The sequence below is a fragment of the Bemisia tabaci genome, chromosome 1 (assembly GCF_918797505.1).
Source record: "Bemisia tabaci chromosome 1, PGI_BMITA_v3".
NCBI lineage: Eukaryota > Metazoa > Arthropoda > Insecta > Hemiptera > Aleyrodidae > Bemisia > Bemisia tabaci.
In genome coordinates this window covers 90,550,619-90,573,788 of record NC_092793.1, presented here as the reverse complement: position 1 = coordinate 90,573,788, position 23,170 = coordinate 90,550,619, and the positions used below count along the sequence as shown (strand labels likewise).

At 39.0% G+C, this 23,170-nt stretch overlaps 1 protein-coding gene across 1 annotated transcript in view; it reads left to right on the top strand.

Moving 5' to 3' along the window:
* The first annotated feature begins 3,397 nt into the window (after positions 1-3,397).
* Positions 3,398-23,170, top strand: part of E(bx) (nucleosome-remodeling factor subunit NURF301 E(bx)) — a 135,768-nt gene continuing 115,995 nt past the window's right edge. The window contains exons 1-6 of the mRNA XM_072306427.1: positions 3,398-5,021; positions 12,608-12,768; positions 12,921-13,042; positions 15,827-16,035; positions 18,435-18,586; positions 21,480-21,582. Of these exons, the coding sequence (XP_072162528.1) occupies positions 4,022-5,021; positions 12,608-12,768; positions 12,921-13,042; positions 15,827-16,035; positions 18,435-18,586; positions 21,480-21,582 (1,747 nt within the window). The 5' untranslated portion in view covers positions 3,398-4,021. The remainder of the gene's footprint in view (positions 5,022-12,607; positions 12,769-12,920; positions 13,043-15,826; positions 16,036-18,434; positions 18,587-21,479; positions 21,583-23,170) is intronic.

The window sequence follows — 23,170 nt, the reverse complement described above, 5'->3', positions numbered from 1 at the left end:
TCTTTCATGAAATTTCTTAACTCTGGTCGCTACTCTCCCTATACAGGTACTCTAATGGAGGCCGAAACGAGTGCACCAAGATGGCGGTACCTCGTATGTGAACAAGAATATAGAAAATATTACCTAATTGTGGTTTATCAAGAGTAAATTGTTATTGCCATCGGTCCAAAATGAAAACAGATTAAGAAATTATTCACAAACCAATCTCATTTTCTTTTTAATTAATCAATTTGTTGATGTTGTTGTTTTTGTTTGACAGACATCGCAGGATTCCTGATCCTTATCCCTCAATATCGTTCGTTTGGGTGCACTCGTTTCGGCCTCCATGGCCAGCCAAGGCCGGCTGTCAGTCAGCTGATAATCGAGTTGTCGTAACTCTGGGTATAAAGGGACTCTACGTGCCTCTGCCGTATCAGGGACCAGTATTGCTGCTAGAGTACCTGTATAGCGAGAGTATGGACAGATCGCTTCATGGAGGGCTTAGGGCCCAAAAGTGCAGCCACCCTTCTAACCAACTTCTAACGCACAAAATTTCACTGCCAGTCAGAGATGGAAAATTTCATGAAATTTATTCGAGTGAAATTTCACGCGTGAAATTTCATGAAATTTCATGAAATTTCACGAAATTTCATGAAATTTATTGAAACTTTTGAGGATACATTCAAGAGGCCAAGAAACGCCTAGAAACGGTGATTCTCGATATTGAGATTTTTCAGCCCCCCCTGACCTAACCTAACCTCACCACCCACTCTTCCAGCAGCTCAGTTTTTTATCACGAAGATTTCGGTGTCATGTCAGATGTCACTTATGTAAGTCATGGGTCCTTAATTTTCGTAAGTAATGCATCATTGACACTTGAGTGCCTCCGCTCCACCACAAGAACAATTTCCTCCACGCATCGGCATGAAAATACTAGTTTTTTTATGAGGGGGGGGGGGGGCTTTTGTTTGAGAAACGTTGGAGAAATTGATGCTAAAAATTGTAATGCTAAAAAACGGCACTTTTAGTGGTATATTTCTGAACCAACTTAATGTCCTACATATTTAACAATTATACTATAAAGATTATTCTCAGCAGTGCCAAACTGCCAACATATATATTTTAGAGTCGGAAATCTCAGTTTCAAAAATGGATTGTTTTCAATCATCTTGAATTTTATCAAGTAATTCCAAACGTAAGTAACTTTAATTTTATTTGTAAAAACATTTTTTTTTGGGTTGTTATGGATTCTCTATCCTCTTGGATACTACGCGACTGCACCCTTGGATGCTTGGTAAACACTAATTAATATTGCACTTTTTACTCTTTTCGTTTTTTGAGCATCTTCTAAAAAAAAAATGAAAGTTCTCAAGAAAATCTACAGGATTTTCAGTTTTGTCTTCTTACCTTTTCGAGCAAAGTTGCAAAATTCAAAGCTTCATTAAAATTAAATCATAAATACCCAAGGTGATTTTGATTTATAAAGGTATTGTTTCAGGAACCTTCTTAAAAGTAGCAGCAATATGCGACTACATTTACCTACTGCCTTTCAGTCGTTTCATGTTCTTATAATCTTGTCCACGGCCACGCGATTTGCTGGGTACATGTCTGTTTACATTTGGTTTGGAGGTTAGGTTAGGGCTAACTTTCTCTAAAACCCCCCTTGTGCCCCCTCCTTTGGGTGTAGCATCTCATTAGTGGGCCATATTCTGCTGCATCAGCAGGAGGATCATCTGAACCGTTTCCGAGGCTTAGTAACAATATTTCTTTGAAAAATCAACAAATTTCAAAACGTGAAATTTCACTTTCCATCTCTGCTGCCAGTCTGTAGATTCCAATTCTAACGAAGATGGCTAAGAAAGTACATAAATGAGCGTTCTTCCACAAAAATGAGGAAATTTATGCAAAAACTAAGTCAAATACGTGCTTTATAAACGATGGTTCGTAACAGTTGTATTAATAAATCGCTCTGGATAATTGAAATTCATAGGTTGGCTGCATTTCTGGGCCCTAACTTTATTCGCGGAGGCATCGGTGAAGGCCTGATGGATTTTCGGAGTTTCACATCTGTCTATACTCTCGCTATACAGGTACTCTAATTGCTGCTATCTCGCGTAGGATCCTCGCAACTCACTGCTGTTATCAGTTGTTGGACTTCATTAAAATCCGTAGGATCGCGTATAACTGCAAAAAATCGAATTTTTCATCGTACCATTGCATGCGGCCAGCTTAGCTAAGTCGAAAGGGGTCGAAAAACGCCAAAAATATATTTATTTTTCAAGAATTCAGCCGCCTTATGTGTTATTTTTCAATCTCCGGCTTAACCTCACTTTTGGAGCGGGCGATGGATGAGTCGAGGTTCGGGGGAAGGATCCTCTGAGTTGACTAGGATCCTACGCGAGAATCCGCTGCAATCACCCGCTCACAACAGAGCGCTCCGTAAGAAGCAACGTTACCATTTTTCTTCTCAGAGTCGGTCCTTATTGAAACCAATTTTGACGTTACCTACAAACAAAAAAAGTGGAAAAAAACATTAAATTTTAGGCGAATTTACAGTACTTCTTCGGTTCAACGATAAATAAGTTAAAAGAAAACTCTTTCAATTCCTTAAAACGTATGTATCCGTTATTATATTCGACCTCTCCAAAACGTCGACCCAACGCAAACATAGCTAGTACTTATTGAAACAGCTTCCTTTCGTTATGTTTTGTTGACATGAAAATGGCGGCGGCTTTCGCTTCTGTTGACGATAGTCTCGTTATTCTAAATAGACCGGATAACGGTTCCGTTTGGGCTCGAATATGTGACAAACGCATTAGTACTATGAAAAATCTGTTACAAAAGTTGGATTTCGAGGCTATGTTTATGTTTTGAACCAATCGATATCGCAATCTCAGATGGATACGAAATAGAGGAAAAAAAAGGAGGTGTTTGCATCTCGGGCATTCGGGCATCTTGTATTTCTTGATGACGTAGGTCGGTGCGGACGAGTTTTATCATGTACTTTCATAGAAATGGTGTAGTTTATAGAATAAGGCTATTCTATATTAAGTGTTTAAAATGATATCATGAGTTGATTTAAGCAAAAAAATCGGACGTTGTGGTTCGTTTTTTATACTTTGAATTCCAGATTTTGTTGGCTAGGTTGTGCCGACCTACGTCAGGGGGTAAACAATCCTCAAGATGCCAACACCTCCTTTTTGTTCTCTACGATGGCCAAGGAGGATAAATATTGGTGGTTGCATTTCGTACCCTCTGGACGTCACACGGTATCAGGATCAGGTACATTGGTTTGGCCGAGGGCCGAGGTCGAGGGGGGCCGGCCGTATTGCCAGACGTATTGCAGCAAAACCCGTACCCACCTGACGTCACAACGCTTCAAGATGGCAGCCAAAATCGAAATGCGACGGAATGCGACCACCATTCTTTATCCGCCTTGTTCGATGGCGATGCCTACGGTTATGATGTGAGCATTGGAGTATGGAGTTAGAAGTTGATTGTTCGGAATGTATCTCGGGACGCCAATTATTTGTGGTTTCTCACCAGGAAGTTTATCAAATTTGTGCCTTTGATTTTGACCTTATTATTCACTTCGATCACGTCCGTTTCTGAACTATTCATTTCGGTTATTTCACCTCAGGTTTAGTGTTGTCTGTCATATTGACATGGCGGCGTTTACTTCCACCAATCAGAGAAACGCTTCGTGCGTTCTGCACTAGAGTATCATTCAGCTTGCTGTCCGCGTCGGTTTGCCCCACAATTACTTCAGTTTTTACGTGTTGATCAGATTTTTGTATTCATTGTCACTAAGCGTAATGAATGAACTTTCGATTCACAATTAGTGTATTCTGTTCTATCGTAATGATGTACTTAAGCAAAGCTTTCAAATATGCTCGGACGTCACGTGACCTCTCATAATGGCGCAAATTGAACGTTATACGCTCGTATTCGGTGGTGATAAGCTGTGTAATGTAGTTTTGTTTACAGTCGTTTGTTTTTGTTACCCACGTGTTGACAGTTGAAAAAACTCCCGAAGTCTAAAATGATGTCCGCCGGACGGGCCAAGAGGAGAGGCAGGCCTCCTAAGAACCAAGGGCCCGATAAGCCCAGGAAATTTCAGTACCATCTTTTAAAGAAGCCCAAATACTTGTTGAATCAATCAGGGAAAGAGTTTGATATTCCTAGTTCCAGGACTAGCACACCTATTGCATCAAGAGCCTCATCGCCTCATGGTAGTGATGGTAGTCGGCGCAGCATCACCCGGAGTGGTCTCAGAGGTAGAGTGAGAGGTAAATCAAAAGGTGGAGGAAATACGCGGCGCAGTTACGCCTCTGAAATTGATGACAAGAATTCTGATTACCACTACGGCTCTGATTTCGGTGATGATGTAAGCGACAAAAGTGATACGGACCGCAGTGATAGTGACATGGAAAGTAGCCAATTAGAAATTGAGAAAGAAAGTGATAGTGATTACTCCATTTCTAGTTATTCAACAGCTGGTACCTACCGCAGGAAAGCGGTCAGTCCTGAACCAATTTGGCTACAGGATAGAGAAATCCCTCCATTAACTCTACCAAAATCATCCGACGACCTTATGATTCCCAAAGAATACGTCATGCAAGCCTTATCAATTTATGAAGTTCTGAGACACTTTCGAACCCTGGCGCGACTTTCCCCCTTTCGTTTTGAAGATTTTTGTGCAGCGCTAATGCATGCAGATCAAAGTTATCTTCTGGCGGAAATTCATATAATGTTGTTGAAAGCTGTACTGAGGGAGGAAGAAGCACAGCAGACGCATTTTGGTCCTCTAGATCAGAAAGACAGTGTGAATGCATGTCTTTATTTTATTGATGCCATGACTTGGCCTGAAATTCTAAGATCTTACATTGAAAGTGACAAATCCTTCAACGATGGTCTCCTGCAAGTCATGCATTCTGCAGAGTATCCGTTTACTGATGTTGAAAATGTTCTGAAAGTACTGCAGTTTTTAACGGATGAATTTTTAGTTACCAATCCTGTCCGGGAAGATCTGATCCATGAAGGTAAGGGTTCACAAAACTTTCAATTTTTAGACTACACCTGAGATTCAAGGCTGGATTTATGTACAGGGGCAGAAACTTTTGCCTTTCATATAAATCAACTGTTTGAATACAGGTGTTGTCAGCTAAGTTGGTATTTGTTTACTTTCTGTGTGCAAGTGATCGTGATGCAGTTGTCCAATAATGATGAAGGATTGACCACGCTTGCAATCGGGCCGTGGTCTATGCTCGATTGCTTGCAAATGGAAAGTAAACAAATGCCAGTATAGGTAATGGCACCTCCATTAGTCCAAGATTTAGTTAGTAGTCCTAAAATATTCCTTTTTTGGAGAATAATAGGGGATTAAATAGCTTCACTTTTTTATTTTTTGGTGGTGCCCGAGACAGCTGCTATTTTCGGGGTCTCCTACAGCAAAATAAGAAGAGCTACTTAGCTTTTTCTAGGGGACCTGCAGTGGGTCATAGTGATGACAACCATGAGTACTGGTAATCCTGAGGTGGCATTGAGGGTTAATTGCTTAAACAGGTAAACTGGCATTCATGCAAGAATCAGCCGGTTAGGTGCCCCCTTTCCAGGGCTCAGAAAATTTTCCCCTGGTTTCCATATCATGATCTTATCCAGGAGATGAAATTCATTGATTCAGGGAATACGCCTCCTTAGGGCTTTTTTTTTTATCGCGGATCAGGGTGGATCGCAGTGGAACGCACTGGATTGGAATCCTGAGTGATCCGGACCGATCCAAGTGTTCCAAGTGATAAAAAAATCCAAACTTGGAATTTGGTTCGATTTGTTATTGTTTTGATTTTTTGGGGACGGCAACTTCCTCGCACTAGGTTAGGATCACAGTGGATCGCGAGCTCGCTCCACCTCGGAAGAGCGATCCAGCGTTCCACCCTGATCCACCTGGAACGCTTGGATCACGCTGAGGAACAGAATAAAAAAATACCGATGTCCATCGCGATCCACCGCGCTCCACTGCGATCCGCATAAAAAAAAAGCCCTCTTGACAGTGAATTTTGCAAACAGATGTGATTCATATGAAAACTTATACTTCATAGCAGAAAAAGTAATGAAAGCTCAGTGGGGTTAGGCTGTCTTCATGCTACATTGCGTTTAAGAGTGGTGCCTATCTTTCTTTCTATTTCCTCAACATTTAAAACTCCCCAGCAGCCTGACCACAAACGTTTACATCTATTTATATTAAATGGAACTGCATTCCCCTGGGAAACACCTTATGAAATGGACTTGTTCCATTGCTTTCAATTGAACAGCCAAAGTCTGTGGTCGGGTTGCAGGGGTGCAGAAAGTGCTCAGTCCGTCCATCAGGGGTCGAATGGGTCCCGTTTAGCAGAAAGGAACCAAGCCACATCAGATATTGCCAAATTTAACTGGGAAAATTAATTTTTTACAAGAGAACGTTTGTGCAGATTCCTCTGAAAATTTTAAGGAATTTGCTTTGTACTATGGAGAAAATTCACTGAAATTTGCAAGAAAATTCGCACAGCCGTTTTCATGTTAAAGATTAAATTGCCCAGTTAAATTTGGCAATAGCTGATTTGGCTTGGTTCCTTTCTGTTTAAAGCTGTCCAAATGTGAAGGCACCTGAAAGGGAGAAAAATAAACAGAAGGCATTTGGGATTTTGCTTTTTTCAATTTTTGTATTAAGTACTTCTCTCTACCAGGCATGGATGCACTTCTTTTGGTGAAGGAAACCATTTAGTATGTTATTTTTTTCACTCGAAAGAAAGCACTAAGCATGTTACTTTTTGCATCAAAAAGTGATGTGCCTTTTTGTGCGCAAAAAATAGTGAAGCACACCCTTTTATGCCAGGAAAATAGTAAAGTTCAAGTTTGGACAGCAGTATAAAGGGAAAATATTCTTATGTGAACGATGTTGTAAAGGCTGCCTCCAAAAATAAGGAGGTAAAGAACTTTCTGCCCCCCTGGAGCTTGTTTATAGTTTGTTGAGACAAATGCCAATCTTTGATTCAGCTGTCTTGTCACTGTTTCCGGAAGTGGCGTGCATTGATTATGTAAAAAATCTAGGCAGTTTTTTAATTTTCGGCTTTCTAAAGAACTGTAGCCCCGCAAGCAAGCCAAAAATCACTCGAACCAAACCAAAAAATTGGAAAAATCAAGAGAAATGAAAGCAGTATCCTTTTTGGGAAAAAACCTTGCATTCCATACAGAAAGCGAAAACTGTATCGAATGTGAGATATTTTTCCAAAAACGATCCTGTTTTCATTTCCCTTAATTTTAGTATGTTGGAGTTCTTTGCCAACGTGCGTTAAAATTCAGTATATATCTGAAAATCTCAATATAGAGGAGAAAAGCTCTTATAAGCACAGTTTTCCCCCCAAAAAGATTTGCTGAATTTTAACGCACGTTGGCAAAAAACTCCAGCATACTATTTTACGACCTGTGCGTCCACCACAGTCAGTTAGTGTAAAACTGCCTTGCCAAGGCTTATGCAGAGCTGTTTGGATAATCGCTCACTAGATGGCGCAAGTTTACTTGCCGCCAGCATCCGCTTGCCCAAGTTTTGGGCTGGTTTTCACGACCTCTCTAGCTTGGTAGCAGAAAATTCAGGAGGCTACACTGTACTGAGGATTGGCCCAACAAGGTCGAAACGCGTCTGCAGTTGCCTTCCTGAATGGATGCAACTGGTGTTGCACCAAACAGCATATCTCTTGGAGGGAAAACTGTGCTCATTTGAGCTTTTTCCCTCTGTATTGACATTTTCAACTTAATGTTGAATTTTAACGCTTGTTGGCAAAAAACTCCAACATACTGTCTTACGACCTGTGCGTGCACCGCAATCATTTTGTGTTTCTTAATTTTGCTTATTTATTTTTAAGATAATTCTTTAGGCTCATGAGTAGGGGCTATCATTTTTTTTTTTTTGCTAAAATTTCTAATTCTGCCAATATTTTTTACTTAATTAATGCAATAATCGCACACTAGTTCGACCGAGCCAGAAACCACTGTGAATTATCTTGACTCCAAATCAGCACCACTCAATAGGTCAATACATGCAATCAGATGGTGATATAAACAGTAATTATTTTTTGTCTCAACCTACGATGTGCCTTGAATCCTCTAGGATGAAAGGGTTTTTAAAGAGAACAAGAGGGGAACTTCTAGTAAAAAATATTCTCAATATAAGATTTCCACTGAATGACCCATGAATTAATCGCTTTCTTTTCCAGCATTTAGGTACCTAACAATAAAATAACAATCCAATCTAGAGTTCAAAATTTACTTTCTCATCAGTCGAGTTGTTCTCTCACAATCGCTTTGAAAGGGTTCTTTCATAAAGGGGGGGGGGGGGGGGTTGAGAATAAGGAATGGCCCAGTAGACAAGCTGCGAATTTTAGCATACTGATACATGTTTCCTAGCAATAATTTTAACAGTTTTTAGCACGATTCATGCAGCGAAAATTACTGAATTTATCCCCTAACTAAGATACCTAAGTATTAACTTTTTTAGTTTACATAGGCTGTGGGAAATTTGAATTCCCTGCTCACAAGAAAAACTGTAGTCTACTTGAATTAAACCGCGAACTGCAACGGTCTAGGAAGACTCTATAATGGAGCAATGCTCTTTCCCTGCCTTGTGTTCTCCAGCGTGTTAACAATATGCAATAGCTGAGCCAAAGCACGGGAGATACAGGTTGCCATATTTTCATAAGGTGGAGACTATCATGATAGCGTTTAGTGCGCGGTTTGACTCGTGTAGACTGTTGTTTTTTCATGAGTGAAATGTTTGAATTTACTTTTCAATTAACATTAAATAGGTATCTTAGTAAGGTGTTAGTTTCAGTAATTTTCTTTGCGCAAATCATGGTTCTGTATGGAATATTGGTTAGAAAATTTGCAAATCTGCTTTGCAACGTATCTCATCTATGTACCTCTGAGTAAGGACGCCTTGTGGAGATAGCGTGCGGTACTAAGGAGCAGGCGGGAAATACATTTGACATCAAAGAAGGTTTTTTATTTTATTTTTACATACAGAAGAGATTAATAAACTTAATTTTTTGTAGTAACTCGTTCATGTCCTACAAGTCCAGCTCTATAAACCTATGACCGCTGGTTTATTTCCAGAAAATTTTACAAAATCCTCCCATCACACTAAAAGAAGTATAAGTTTTACCAATGAGCGTCATTCATTCTGGGGTGTAATGAACTTTGATCGAAATGTCCAAGTTCTGATGTAAGTCACCATCAGTAGCCAGAAAGTGTTAATAAATGCGTTTATCTCACAACGCTATTTTTAGGTATGTGCCTTTTTTCCGTTAAGTTCCTCTATCACTTTGCAGTTTAGGCTTGTCTATGTTGTTGTGCTAGGCTCATTTTTTACTTTTCATTTAGGAAGTGAGCATGGTTTTACTTAGGTATGGTTCTCTTCAACTGATCCACAGGAAACGCTGAGTTGTAGAGTCACCAGATAGGCATCAGGCTGGAGTTTAGGCATCAAGCTGGAGTTTAGTAACTGAATTAAATGTTACATTTCCATATACCTGACTCTGAAAATTATTGGTGTTTTGTACTTACTACTGTTTGCAATACAGCATTATATTTGAAGAAAACTGTAGGGACAGCGGAGAGATGATAAGTTTGAAGAATGAATAGACAAACAATCGTTTCTGCTGTATCGGTCAGTGTACAGTGTAGACAAACTTATTCAAAAACTAGGTCTCTGGTTTTATGTACATTGCAAATTTGGAACTAGACTTATCTTGAGTGGTGTACCAAAATTAGGCTTGTGTTCCTCAATGAAATCGTGAGCTATGAAACTGCAAGTATTATCAGTAATTATGTAAAAACAGTGATCGAGGAGGAAGCAGAGAGCGAAGTAGAATTGACCATAAACTAAACTAAAACTACAAACAATACACGAATGATTCCTTATCTTCCTCTCTCTACACCGATTTTTCATTAATTTTTTTCCCTTGCCCTGATTCAGAAAAAAGATTTGTTGTGTACCATTTAGTAGGTATTGAATAAAAAATAAAAAAATAATATTATCCTCAATCGCGGCCATTGGTCGTTATGACCTACAACTAACACTCTATGGGTGGAAGGGGGGGGGGCATTCAGGAAACGGAAGAGGTATATGCATAAATAGATTAAATAGCTCATCTCCCTGATAAATCTACCAGAATAAGTGATGCCATCGTATTTTGTACCGCAATGATTCATGATGCAGCCAAGCGGAAACTCATTGTAGCAGCCGCCATTGGGCTCGACAGCACAGCGATCTAGGGGCAAACCCCTTGGTAAAATAATAGGCACTACTCTATCAGAAAGTTTATGCACTTTCATTTCAGTACAAACAATTTTTTCCTCAGACTCGCCGTTTTTAAGAAAACTGCAAAGAGATGTATGCATCTCCCATAAGAATTGGGCTGATTGGCATGCTTGTTACTTTTGTCTTAGTAGTATGCACATGATCACTACTTAAGGTCGACAAAGGATTCTGCGCATTTATTTTGGGTAACAGAACAATAGACAATATTCAGTAAAGGGCAAGTATGATTGTAAAATTACATTCACCGTGATACAGCTTTTTACGCATCGTCGTCTGAATCCGGCCTTTTATTGTCGTCCCCTTTATCTCCTGAGCCCAAGAATTCAAAGTCATATTTCTGAAGCAGAAAATCTTCGTTCAAATTTGCAGCCGGAGGAGCGATTTTCTTATGGCGCCCATAGAGTAAGTACGACGATATACTTATGTTGTGACCACAAGGGTTTATAAAGTACGCGCACCGTTCTTACAAGAACAGTAATATCCAATAATGACTTTACGGGATAATTAATTCATATCAACCAAAATAAAATTGTAATGAACGTTATTTGCGAAATGTCTCGAAAGAATGCGAGCTTTTACGAAAAGAAGTGAATTCGCCACTAATTTTGTATTTTTGAAATCTGGCTACGAATTATCGTGGGTCACTTGAAAATTAAGTTTCCCCTCGCAAAATAATCCGCGATATAACTCCGCGCGAGGCGTTGTTGGTATAATCCCGAGAGAGCTCCCTTAAAATCGTTTGAACATTTTGGTAGTTTTTTGAAGTGTTGATCTGTAACGTCTTCAAATATTACACATTTTCTGGTCCAATTTCTATCATGAACGATCTTCGTACCATGTTCGGCATATAAAGACGTTGCAACATCTCAGTGGCAATTTCCTTATTATCTGAGTCACCATATTGACGTTTGAAAATGTAATTATGTATCGGGCAGGCGATTCGTACATGGTCATATAAGCTCGAAACAGCACTCGAAACAACCAGATTGTGGAAATGTTTGAATCTTTTTAAGAAACAAGTGATCCATTCGATTACCCACCGGACGTTGGTACACAGTCTACTTTCGTTTGCTTCTTGTTCGGTTACATATCCACAATCAGTGCCCAGAATTATTTTTCGTCCTTAAGTAGTGATCATATGCATACTACTAAATCACGAAGACCATTCAAGAAAAAAGTAACTAGCATGCCAATCGCTAGTGCAACGTCCCCAAATTCCAGAGTTGTTTTAATGAAAAAAGGGGAAGGGAAATTATCTATGGCTTATTCATCTATGTATGCTTACTAGGTGGTCAGAATGCTGTACAATGTTAAAAAATTATGGAGATCAGCGTGAAATAGGGTACTCTCGGACGCTCCTAGGCGCAGCTTCGGGACTCCGACCCGAGGCCCATATGCGGACCCTGTCTCGTCAATTTTGAAAAAGCATAACTCCGAAACTGATCATTTCCCCAACATGCTCTTTGCTCATTTTAAAGAGAAATACAAGGGATATCTGTTGCACACATATTAATAACATTTCGTCCGGCCCCTCACATCGAAATTTGAAAAATCAAAAATTAAAATTTTTCAAAAAATTTAATGAGCCACATCTCTGTCAAAAATTAACCGATTGTCAATTTCTTATACCTACTCTATAGTAAGGTTGTTTCATGTTTCTTATTCTTTCATTCAAATTTTCAACTCAATATCTGTAATCGTTCAAAAGTTATGCCGAAATGTTGATTTTTCTCTGACACCCCCCCCCCCCGCCTCTTTTCCCCCTGGGGGGGCTGGATCAAATATTCCGCCATATTGAACTTCTCTAACCTTCCTCTGAAAAAGGTGAAGGTATGACAAGATTCCGTTCTTGACCCAATCCCTGTGGAAGATGCATGTATCTCTGTCATGGAGAAAGCGTGATTTCAAGCAAAACTCAACTTTCCCAGCCGCAGTAAACTATCGCGATATCTCTTAAACTGGAAGTCTCAATATAATAAATTTTTAGTGTTTCTTATAGGAAACTTTGTGTTCTTTAATCCAAGTTCTGAGGAATTCCTCCGTAGGATTGACGGTTTTGGAGATATGATTCTACTTAACATAAGTCAGCAGCATTTAATCACAGCACGTTAAATTAAATACCAAGTTGTTCCTCCTTCAAAGCTTTTGTCTGTGTATGTAATTGAAAACATAAAAAGGCAAGTCGGTAATTTTCTCAACTGCTGTTTTCTTTTTGCTTGTGCAGTAAAGAATTGGACTTGCACATGTTTTAATGGTTTTGTTCTTTGTTTGATACAGGTGGCTTTATTTATGATGACCATTGTCGAGTTTGTCATCGTGTCGGTGATCTGCTTTGTTGCGAAACTTGCCCTGCTGTCTTTCATCTTGAATGTGTTGAACCACCCCTTGTTGACGTTCCTCAAGAGGATTGGCAGTGCAGTCTTTGTAAAGCTCACAAGGTATAATAAATTCTGCTCTCCTCTTATATGTTAATACAGGCAGACAATCTGATTACTCTGTATATAACAGTAACTAAGGGAACCAGTAGTATCTAATTCTTCTCTGTAAACTGATGGAGAGTTTGAACTGTTTTGTTTTTATGTTGATATAGGTTGTTGGTGTCATGGATTGCATTCCGGATGTTGAGAAATCTGGTTTATTGTCCAGACAGGAGCATCTAGGCTTTGACCGACATGGTCGAAAATATTGGTTCCTCTCCAGAAGGATTTTTGTGTGAGATTTTAATAGTTTCTTTTTCCCTCAGATTTTATTAATTATATATATTTGTATTTTCCTCCTGTGTGATTTATCTTAGTTTATGACCCTAGCATAATGTCAAATAGCAAAAGCTGTAGCCCCTACTTGTTGACCTAAAAATCCTGGTTTTGGCCCATTTATGCAAGTCAGTAGAAGGGAAGAATTTTTGATTTTTTGCCTCAATCCTTAATGCCTACCGCTACAGGTTTCTTGTGTGATCAAAATCTTCATTGGCTATTGTATTCTAATTTCTCAACTAAAACTAAAAAAAACTGAAGGTCACACTATAACCTTACTGCAACTCAACTTCTTATGCTCAAACTTCTGGATCATCTCCATACCATTCAAAAGTCCACAATTCTTAGCACGCCTGGTACAGTGATGCTAGTTGAGTGAATTCGTGGTGAGTATATAAACACTTGGGTATTTCCAGAGTCGAACTGGCGTAAAAAAAGTTAGGCAGCTACTAGGATTTTGGGGCTCCTGACGTAAAAACTGGGCCCCTATGGGGGGTCACCCCCCATGGATGGAGGGGGGTCTGGGGGTCCTCCCCTGGAAAATTTTGAAAATTTAACCCCTGAAAGTAGAAGTTTTAGGCTCTTTCGCATTGAAATTTGATAAATAGCGCCTCCGAAAATGTCACCTATTTTTTAGATATTTTTTGAAAAATTCGGCGATTCCTCTTGTTGATAAAGAAGCACATAACCTCCTCAAACTTTACGCAGGGGCCTCTGCTGGTATCTTTTCAGAGGCCCCGCCCCTGAAGTTACCTTCTCCCGGCTGCAGGGCCAGTAGGGGCGCCTCAAAAAAGAAGTCATCTTAAAGTGAGTAACCTTCAAAGACCGGAAAAAAGAGCTTTCGAGACCCGGAAGGGCCCCTGCTGACATATTTTCAAGGGCCCCAGAAGTGACCTTCTTCGGGCTACAGGGGTCTCAGAGAAAGAGTCATGCTGTTTAAAGTAAAAAACCCTTAGAGGCCGGGAAAATATAGCTTCGAGGGCCGTTCCAGGGCCCTTGAAGCTCATATTTTTCGATCGCTGAGGGGCCCTTGCTGGCATCTTTTCAGGGGCCCCTGAGGTTACCTTTTTCCGGCCGTATGGGCCTCAGAGAAGGTGTTATGAGTTAAACCCTCAAGGACTGGAAAAAACGAGGGTTTTTTAAGGATTCATTTCATTTATTGAAGAATAAATTCAAGGATTTTTTTCAAGGATTTTTCACTCTTACATGGATTCATTTCATTTATTGAAGAATAAATTCAGGAATTGTCGGCTCAGGGGCCCCTGAGCCGACAATTCTTAGGCAGCGATCGCTGCCTAGCTGCCTTAGCCGGTCCGGCCCTGGGTATTTCTATTTATCCTACCGAAAATCAATGGCAGGATTCAATCTTATTAATTTGCACCCTTTTTGCTTTATCATTCCAATCACCTTTTTAGGTGAGGGAAATTTTATAAATTTGTCAGGCTGTAATAATCGACTGAATATGAAACTTCACTGTACAGCAATAGTGTGGTGTTTTGACACACCCCTCTGATGCTTTATAACACTATACCAAGTAGAATTATCACATACTAGCGACCCTCACGTGCTTCTCTTGTAGCAATCATTAAGTACAGACTGAATGACAGGAACAATATCCAGGTAATCCCAGCCAAGCTACATTTCATTTACCTGAAAGAGGCCTGCTCCTTTCTCCGTGTTCCCTTCAGATATGGGTTAAGGAGTGTTCTGATTGATTTCAAAATTTTGCTAGGAAACCATACTCTTAAAATCAGAACAACCTTCTTACTTCCTCAAAGGTGCCAGGAAGGCTTCTAGATGATGAAATTCGTATTCCTTCGGGTCGATTCCCTTTTCATTCCTGCAGTCCTCGACTGGAAATAACTAAAAGAGACGCCAGCCGCGAGTGATTTGTGGAGTTCGTTTCAGAGAAAACCAGTGGCTTTATTGTGCTTCTCCCAAAATTTCACGGAAGAGAACTACATGAATTGCAAATCCCAGAGGCATGCAAGAACTTCTTTGCCATATTGAAAAAATGAAAGGCTAAAGGGTCTGCCTAGGGTAAAAAGTCACTGTGATTTTTCAGTTTAGGCCACTAGCATAAAATCTGGTGAAAATGTCACGTACTTAGAACGAAATTCAATCGAGACTCAAGCCTCGTCTATCTTGTGATCCCGAAATTTGCCCGCCATTTTCCAAGATGGCCGCCAAAATCTGGTTTTCTTCATTTTCTCATTTTGGGTGACTGAAATTTACCTATTTACATCAAATTTGGCAGAGCTATTCATGTACGTGTCTAGAACAAGTAAAACTCGAGACTTAAATTCAGTCGGCCACTTTGTCCTAGCTTTTGGCCGCCATTTGGAAGTCAGCCTCAGCCCCGTTTCTCCTAGTTTTCTTGACTAATGACCCTATTTTTCGTAACTTCTTTGCAGCAAGATGCTGAAATTTGGCATGAATATTCATGATTGTGTTAAAATCTGAAAGACCCCTCTGCCAGAGAACATTGCTCCTAACCTGTACTCTAATTCTGTGGCTCCTGAGTATGTCATTTTTCTACTTCAGTTAGCAACTTTTCTGCCACTTTTGTAAGTAAATAACTTTAAAGTTTCTAGGATCCATTGCCAAAACGTCGAATTATAGCTCCATTAAGCCACACTGATCAAAATTCAGGTGAGACACTGCGTGACCTTCTTTAGGTTTTAAAATAGTTGTTTGTCCCTCAAGAATCCACAAGTATGCTCATTTTTTATTCATTATTCAGGGAAAGTGAAGAAGGAGAGGCCTGGTATTACTCAACACCAACCCAGCTAGATGAATTAATGAATACCTTAGACTCCAAAGAATTTGAGGCAACATTGTGCCGAGAAATTCAAGATTTTCGGGACGAAATTGTGCGTCAAATGGAAATTACTGAGAAATTAACAGAACAACACAAGGGAAACAAGAAATCATACCTAGAAGTTGAAAATGGTAAGCAGTTTCAGTTGTCTTCTTCCTTTTCTTCCCTTTTTTTTCGGTTAACCTTCATAGTTCATGTCCCTCCATCTGTTCATAGGTAGGGTGTTAGATTATGATTTTTAAAGTTGTTGAAGTCCAAAATTATGGTAGTAGCACTTCATAAAAATTAGGGTTTTAGGGTGATTAGTGTTAGATACTATAATTTTGTCAAAACGTACGGGGATGATACATTTTATTGTTTAAAGTCGACCAAGAGAGGAGGGAAAGTAGGAGTAAACGCAGATGACACTCTAACAGTTCCCTCATCGAAAATCTACAGAAAGGTGTGCATGAATGTTCAGGAACATGTGAATGATACACATAAATGGATCCTAAAAAAACAGAACCAGACTTAATAGCTCCAAAGCCGATGAAGTGGTCTTTATAAATGGGAAATACATACACATACTATTGTAACAAGAGGAAGTAGAAAGCCCCTTTGATAAGACAGTAAAATATGTGGGCCTTCGCTTGGATTCCAGGCTCTACTAGTGGGGTGACTAGTTTCAGAAAGAAATTGAACAACTGAAAATAAAGTTCAGCAACATGCAGTGGCAACTAGGTAACAAATCTAAATTATCCGTAAATTTGAAACGCAGTTTTAAACTGCTTCTCTACAAGTCAATATTGAGTTCCTTTTGGAGTTATGGCTGCCAGTTGTGGGGCTGTGCAGCCAAAACAAATGAGGATAAGACTGAGGTTGCCCAGATAAAAAGTGTAAGAAGTATAAGTAAAGTGCCTTAGTATGAGATGAATGCAGATATCTGCGCTGTCCCCAATGTCACTGCAGTAGAGGACCACATCACCAAGATGTGTAACTTATTAAAACAGATTGCAAAGTCACACAAACCCAGAGGGGCTTGTGCTCTTGGAATGGGCCAACTGTTCTCATCTTTTGACACGAAAAAAGTCCCTTGAGCATGGGATGCAGGGGCTCTAAAAGTTCTTAAATTAAAAGGTAAAATCAGGGCTGCGTGGAGTGCCCATTTCTTGGTCAAAATCTGGAGCTGGCTGGAGAACTTCTGGTCCCTTATGACTGTCAACTCTAGTTTAAGTAAAAGAAAAGATATTTTTGCTTTAAAGTGATAAAGTTTTAATCAATGCTAGCTTTTTTGGCTTCCTTTTACAATGTTAGAAATAAGGGCTTGATATCAGTCAATCTCAAGTTCTAGAGCAAAAATTTATGTTAAAGTCAGAAATCAGTTTTTTAAAGACACTTTCTATTTGTCTTTGTCTAAGAACATATGTTTTGCATTTTTCTTGTGTACAAATAAGAAAAAATTAATTAATTTTTCTCAAGTCATGAAAGCTTTCTGGCTTTCGCCATTGAATGTAGCGTAGAAAAAATGTAAAATAAAGATGTAACTTACTGAAACTACAGTTAACATGTGGAATGTTCTCATATCATCATTATCTGATAAAGGCACATGCCGGAAAGCTTTGACATCTTTAAAACATAGTAAAATATGTTATCTCTGTAAGTTTTGACTTAATTATTATATCTAGCAAAGGCTACCCTGAAACCTTCATAATCATTAAATTGGACCTAGACAAGGTGCAAAACTAAGTAATATGGCTTATGGACCTTCATCAAAACTTCACACAGAAAATGATTCATGCAACGAACATTATTTAGAGTAACTCATAACCATTATAATAATGTTTTTTGATGATGCATTTATTATTTCTTGGTCCCAAAAATACAATTATCTACTTGAGTCAAATCGCACACTAAACGTCATAGTTACAGTCTTTGCAGTAAAAATTATGACAAACTCAATTGGCTCATTGTCAGCTGTTGTGCACAGTTTACGCTTTGAAGAATACGATGTTGGGAGGGAACTTTGCTTGATTAAGAAGCCTGTCGAAACCTCTGAAACCTGGTGCCTGATTTGATGGGCATAAACTCTTGTTTTTTCTGGTGAGCGGGAAATTCAAATTTTTTGTAACCAGTGTTACATACAAACATCAATATCTTGATTAGGTGTTGGTGTCAGTAAATTTTTTTGTGCGAGTAGTGTTCTAAAAGAAATTGTGAAAAGAAACACTCAGTAAAATGCTCATATTATCACCCTGCCTAGTGATGCATTAGATTTTGAGTTGCTTTGAGTTTTGATCCCCAGCTACATTCAATTATATCCCCTGATGACCTGATTATGATTACAGTTGTCTATTTTCTAGTATCAGTTTTGGGGTAATGTATGGAAATTAGACCTATCGAGTTCAAGAGGATACGGGCAAGCCAACTGATCATGGAAATTTGTTGAAAACAAATTTAGCAATATTGAGTTAGCGGTTCTTGCTTGGCATGGTATACTCATATTTCAAAATTTCTTCTTACAAAACCTGTTCATTGTCTCATAATTTTATAGCATTAATTCTGAAAGGCCGCAAAGAGCGTGAAGAAAGACGTTTAAAAGAAGAAGAGGAAAGGAAGGAAAGGGAGCGCGAGCAGGCAGAAGAGATGTTACGCAAAGAAATGATGCAAGATGGAGATCCGGACAACATTTCTGGCTTAACTGTGGTAAGAATACATGTTTAAACTATACTCATTCATTTTATGACTTGTATTGGTACACCAGATCCTGATCATTTTACAATTTTTAATATGATCTATAAGCTGTGAATGCTATCAAGTACTCAAGTTCCAAACTCACCTCTGAGTTTTCGGAGCCATGTAGTCCTTTAAGCACAATTTTTTGAGGCCATTGAAGGTTATTTAAAAGCCTAATGAAATTCGGCCTTATATGTCAAGGCCCATTTAGCAGAAAATTGTATGCAGAATGTCCAATTACAATACTTAGGGCTGTAACTTAAGAAAGGTTGATGGAAAATCACCAATCAGAAAAATTAGGATTAAAGTAATTTCTTGGGGCCATGTTTTGTGAGGGTCTTCATTTTTTAGAGACCATGTCTGATTTTTTAGGAGCATTTCTAGAGCCTCTTACAAACCGCTTGTGGATATCTCTTTTACTTTTTGAAAACGAGGTCGATGGACACTTGTTTTGGAATAGCCAATGTATTGAAAGTGTTGATATACAATATTATGGTAGTAGCACTTTGTACAATTTTTTGTTTTTTGGTTTGTGGGGTGGCCAGTGCTATGGGTTAAAACAAAATGTCAGCTCACATTAACTTAAAATTGAAGAATTTCTTATTCAAAGCTTTTTGGCCTCACCCATCGTCAGGACTTAGCAAAAACACAGTTTGAGACAATACATGATAAATATCAGTTCGTTCAAATGATGTCAATGTTTGTGATGGTTTATCTTTATCTCTTACATATCCGGTTTCTCTCTCATCACTTGGGATTCATGGTCCTTTCGCTTTCCACTAGAGAGGTGTGCATATCCGATACAGCTCATTTGCTGCCAGATCTACTTCTGTTTGCACATTTAGTAGAGTTCCATTGTTCCTCACTGCCTCATTAATTTCGAATTTCTCCAACTCGCTTAGAAGTCTCCTATCCTTACATTTATGTAATATTTTATTTAGTTTATATCACTATGGTGGTTTTCACCTTTAATGTGCCTATAAACATTGGAATTTTTTTAAGACATATGTTCTTTGAATCTGGAATGTTTGGCTATTTTGTATGCAGGGCATCCTATGGTGTTTAAAAGAGGGCGAATGGGATTTCCATTTTTGTGTAATGTAATAACAGGTTTAAAACTAGGTGCTCTAGCTGCATTAATGTTGTTGTCTTTGGTAACTGGAATGGTATATTTCAGCTGCTTTTATCTACATTAACTATTGCTAGGTCATTATTGGCTATTTTTTGACTGAAGGTCTTTATGTTTTGATAGTTTGCACAGTTGTTAGGGTTACATTTTTGAAATTAATGATAGCAAAAGAGAAGAATTAATCACAATGAAGCGCGCGATTGTCAATTAAAACTATTTCATGCTTAAAGGACGAGTATTTGAGGCTGAAAATGGCGTAGCAATGGGTTTACCACTAACTGGAACAATTGCCAAAATACTTTTAATGGATTACGAAGAAAAACATATGATTACAAAAAATAATTCTTTTTATGATAAAGTTAAAAAATACTTATGATACATTGATGATACCATATATGTCTTTGCTGGTACAGGCAGAATGATGGAAAAAACTTCACTAACTATTTAAACGCCATCAATAAATGTTTACAATTGTCAATTGAAAGAATGACTGAAAACACCATCATTTTCTCGACCTAATGCTATACATCGATGGGAATTATCTGATTCCATTTAAAATATAAAGAAAAGCTACGGCTATTAATTGTATCATTCCATTCAACTCTGACAGCCCCAACAGCCATAAACATGCCGCAATTCATTCAATGGCACACAGAGTTTTTTCTATCTCATTGAAGTGTAAAGATAGACAACAAGAAATTAGTATTATACAGGACGGAGCAAAAGGTAATGGCATATAGTCAATAGTATTTTAAGGAAACACAAAAATAGGACCACCATACAAAAAGACCAAAATTTACCCAGAAAAGAAAAATAAAATTCATCAAAATAGACTATGTTAGCCCAATCAGTATAAGTGAAGGAAAATATTTCAATAATGCCAACGCCAAACCGGCTTTTGCAACTAGTAATAACATCCTAGAAAAAATCAAACTTAATGCTGACAGTATCAGGAGGAAACGATCCACAAATAACAAACCGCAAGAAAACTGTATACAAAATTCAATGTAACACATGCCACAAAAAATACCTAGGCAAAACAGAGCGATCGATAAATTCCAGATTCAAAGAACATATGTCTTAAAAAAATTCCAATGTTTATAGGCACATTAAAGGTGAAAACCACCATAGTGATATAAACTAAATAAAATATTACATAAATGTAAGGATAGGAGACTTCTAAGCGAGTTGGAGAAATTCGAAATTAATGAGGCAGTGAGGAACAATGGAACTCTACTAAATGTGCAAACAGAAGTAGATCTGGCAGCAAATGAGCTGTATCGGATATGCACACCTCTCTAGTGGAAAGCGAAAGGACCATGAATCCCAAGTGATGAGAGAGAAACCGGATATGTAAGAGATAAAGATAAACCATCACAAACATTGACATCATTTGTATGAACTGATATTTATCATGTATTGTCTCAAACTGTGTTTTTGCTAAGTCCTGACGATGGGTGAGGCCAAAAAGCTTTGAATAAGAAATTCTTCAATTTCAAGTTAATGTGAGCTGACATTTTGTTTTAACCCATAGCACTGGCCACCCCACAAACCAAAAAAAAAACAGCCGAAGTAGGTGGCTTCCTCCTTCTGATAGACTCCCCCGCTCTCTGCTGTACCAACTGCCACTGCTCTGCACCCATTGCACCCTCTCTCCATTGGCCATCACTCTCCCCTCAGCTTTTTTCCTCCAAGAGTTTCGCATGAAATATGTAAAGCTTTCGTATTTTATAGGAAAATACCGAAACAATTGAATGTACAACTGTCTCTTCAGAAGGAATGGAATTGCCTGAAACTACCACATCAGTTGCTACTGCAACTTCCACAACTGTTACAAGTAGGTCTACCATTTTTATAATTTTTACAGGAAATCTTTGACTTACACCTTACACTCGTGCCTCCTCAAAATCGATTGGCTTTTGGCCAAATTGAAGTTCATGATAATCCATTGGACACGTCTTTGAGCCTTCTTGCCAATGCCCCTGGTAAAGGGTAAAATTAACCCCTGTATTTCGGGGTGCACAGGGCCGCGCGCATATGATAGTTTCTTTGCTATCGTCCTCTTATCTGACAATGTGGCGTAGTGGCTAGCGACGGCGACTCATACTCTACAGGTTCGGGGTTCGATTCTCGGCCGGGCGCTTACTTTTTTCCCTTGGTTTTTCTAATGCTTTTTCTATTTCTCCCATCCTGATCTGTTAATTGATTTTTTGATGTGCACTACCTCCCCCCCCCTACTATCACTAATGTGTCACTTTTTTCATATGAGTGGTTGTATTGTCCTCCTTCTTCTCTCCGGCAGTCAGGTAAAAATTGAAATTTATTGGTCTCGTAATCGTGGAACATTCCAACAAGTTACAAAAATAAACGCAATATATGCGCATTTTAAACCTCTTGCTCTTTGTAGCATGCCTGTAAATTCGATGTTCCGGAAAGTATTTGGTATTTCCACTTCAAACTTTGGCGCTATGTACAGTTATTTCATTTTGCATCTACTAGATGTAAGGCCATAATATCAATTGGCCGAACTTGTCCCCTCTCCCCTCCCATGATGATTCCGTGTACATTGAATTTATAACTAACACATAGAAAAACCAACCGTGGGAACCGTGTGCCGTTCATTTTGTTAAATGTTAATTTTCTGGTTAGTCGACCCCCCCCCCCCCCTCCCGAAAGGTATTTGAGACATAGGTCCCTATCCTGTGACGGGTAACTTTAAAATCGCGTACCCACAGAGCTTCACACATTCTATGAATGCATGAAGCATGTTATAGATTCAATGTATACAGAATCATCATGGGAGGGGGAGGGGAAAAGTTCGACCAATCGATAATATGCCCTTATATCTAATAGATGCAAAATGAAATAACTGTACTTAGCGCCAAAGTTTGAAGTGGAAATACCAAATACTTTCCGGAACATCGAATTTACAGGCATGCTACAAAGAGCAAGAGGTTTAAAATACGCATATATTGCGTTTATTTTTGTAACTTGTTGAAATGTTCCACGATTACGAGACCAATAAATTTCAATTTTTACCTGACTGCCGGAGAGAGGAAGGAGGACAATACAACCACTCATATGAAAAAAGTGACACATTAGTGATAGTAGGGGGGGGGGGGGGAGGTAGTGCATATCAAAAAATCAATTAACAGATCAGGATGGGAGAAATAGAAAAAGCATTAGAAAAACCAAGGGAAAAAAGTAAGCGCCTGGCGGAGAATCGAACCCCGAACCTGTAGAGTATGAGTCGCCGTCGCTAGCCATTACGCCACATTCTCAGATAAGAGGACGATAGCAAAGAAACTATCATATGCACGCGGCCCTGTGCACCCCGAAATACAGGGGTTCATTTTACCGTTTACCGGGGGTATTGGCAAGAAGGCTCAAAGACGGAAGAACTCCAATGGATTTTCATGAACTAC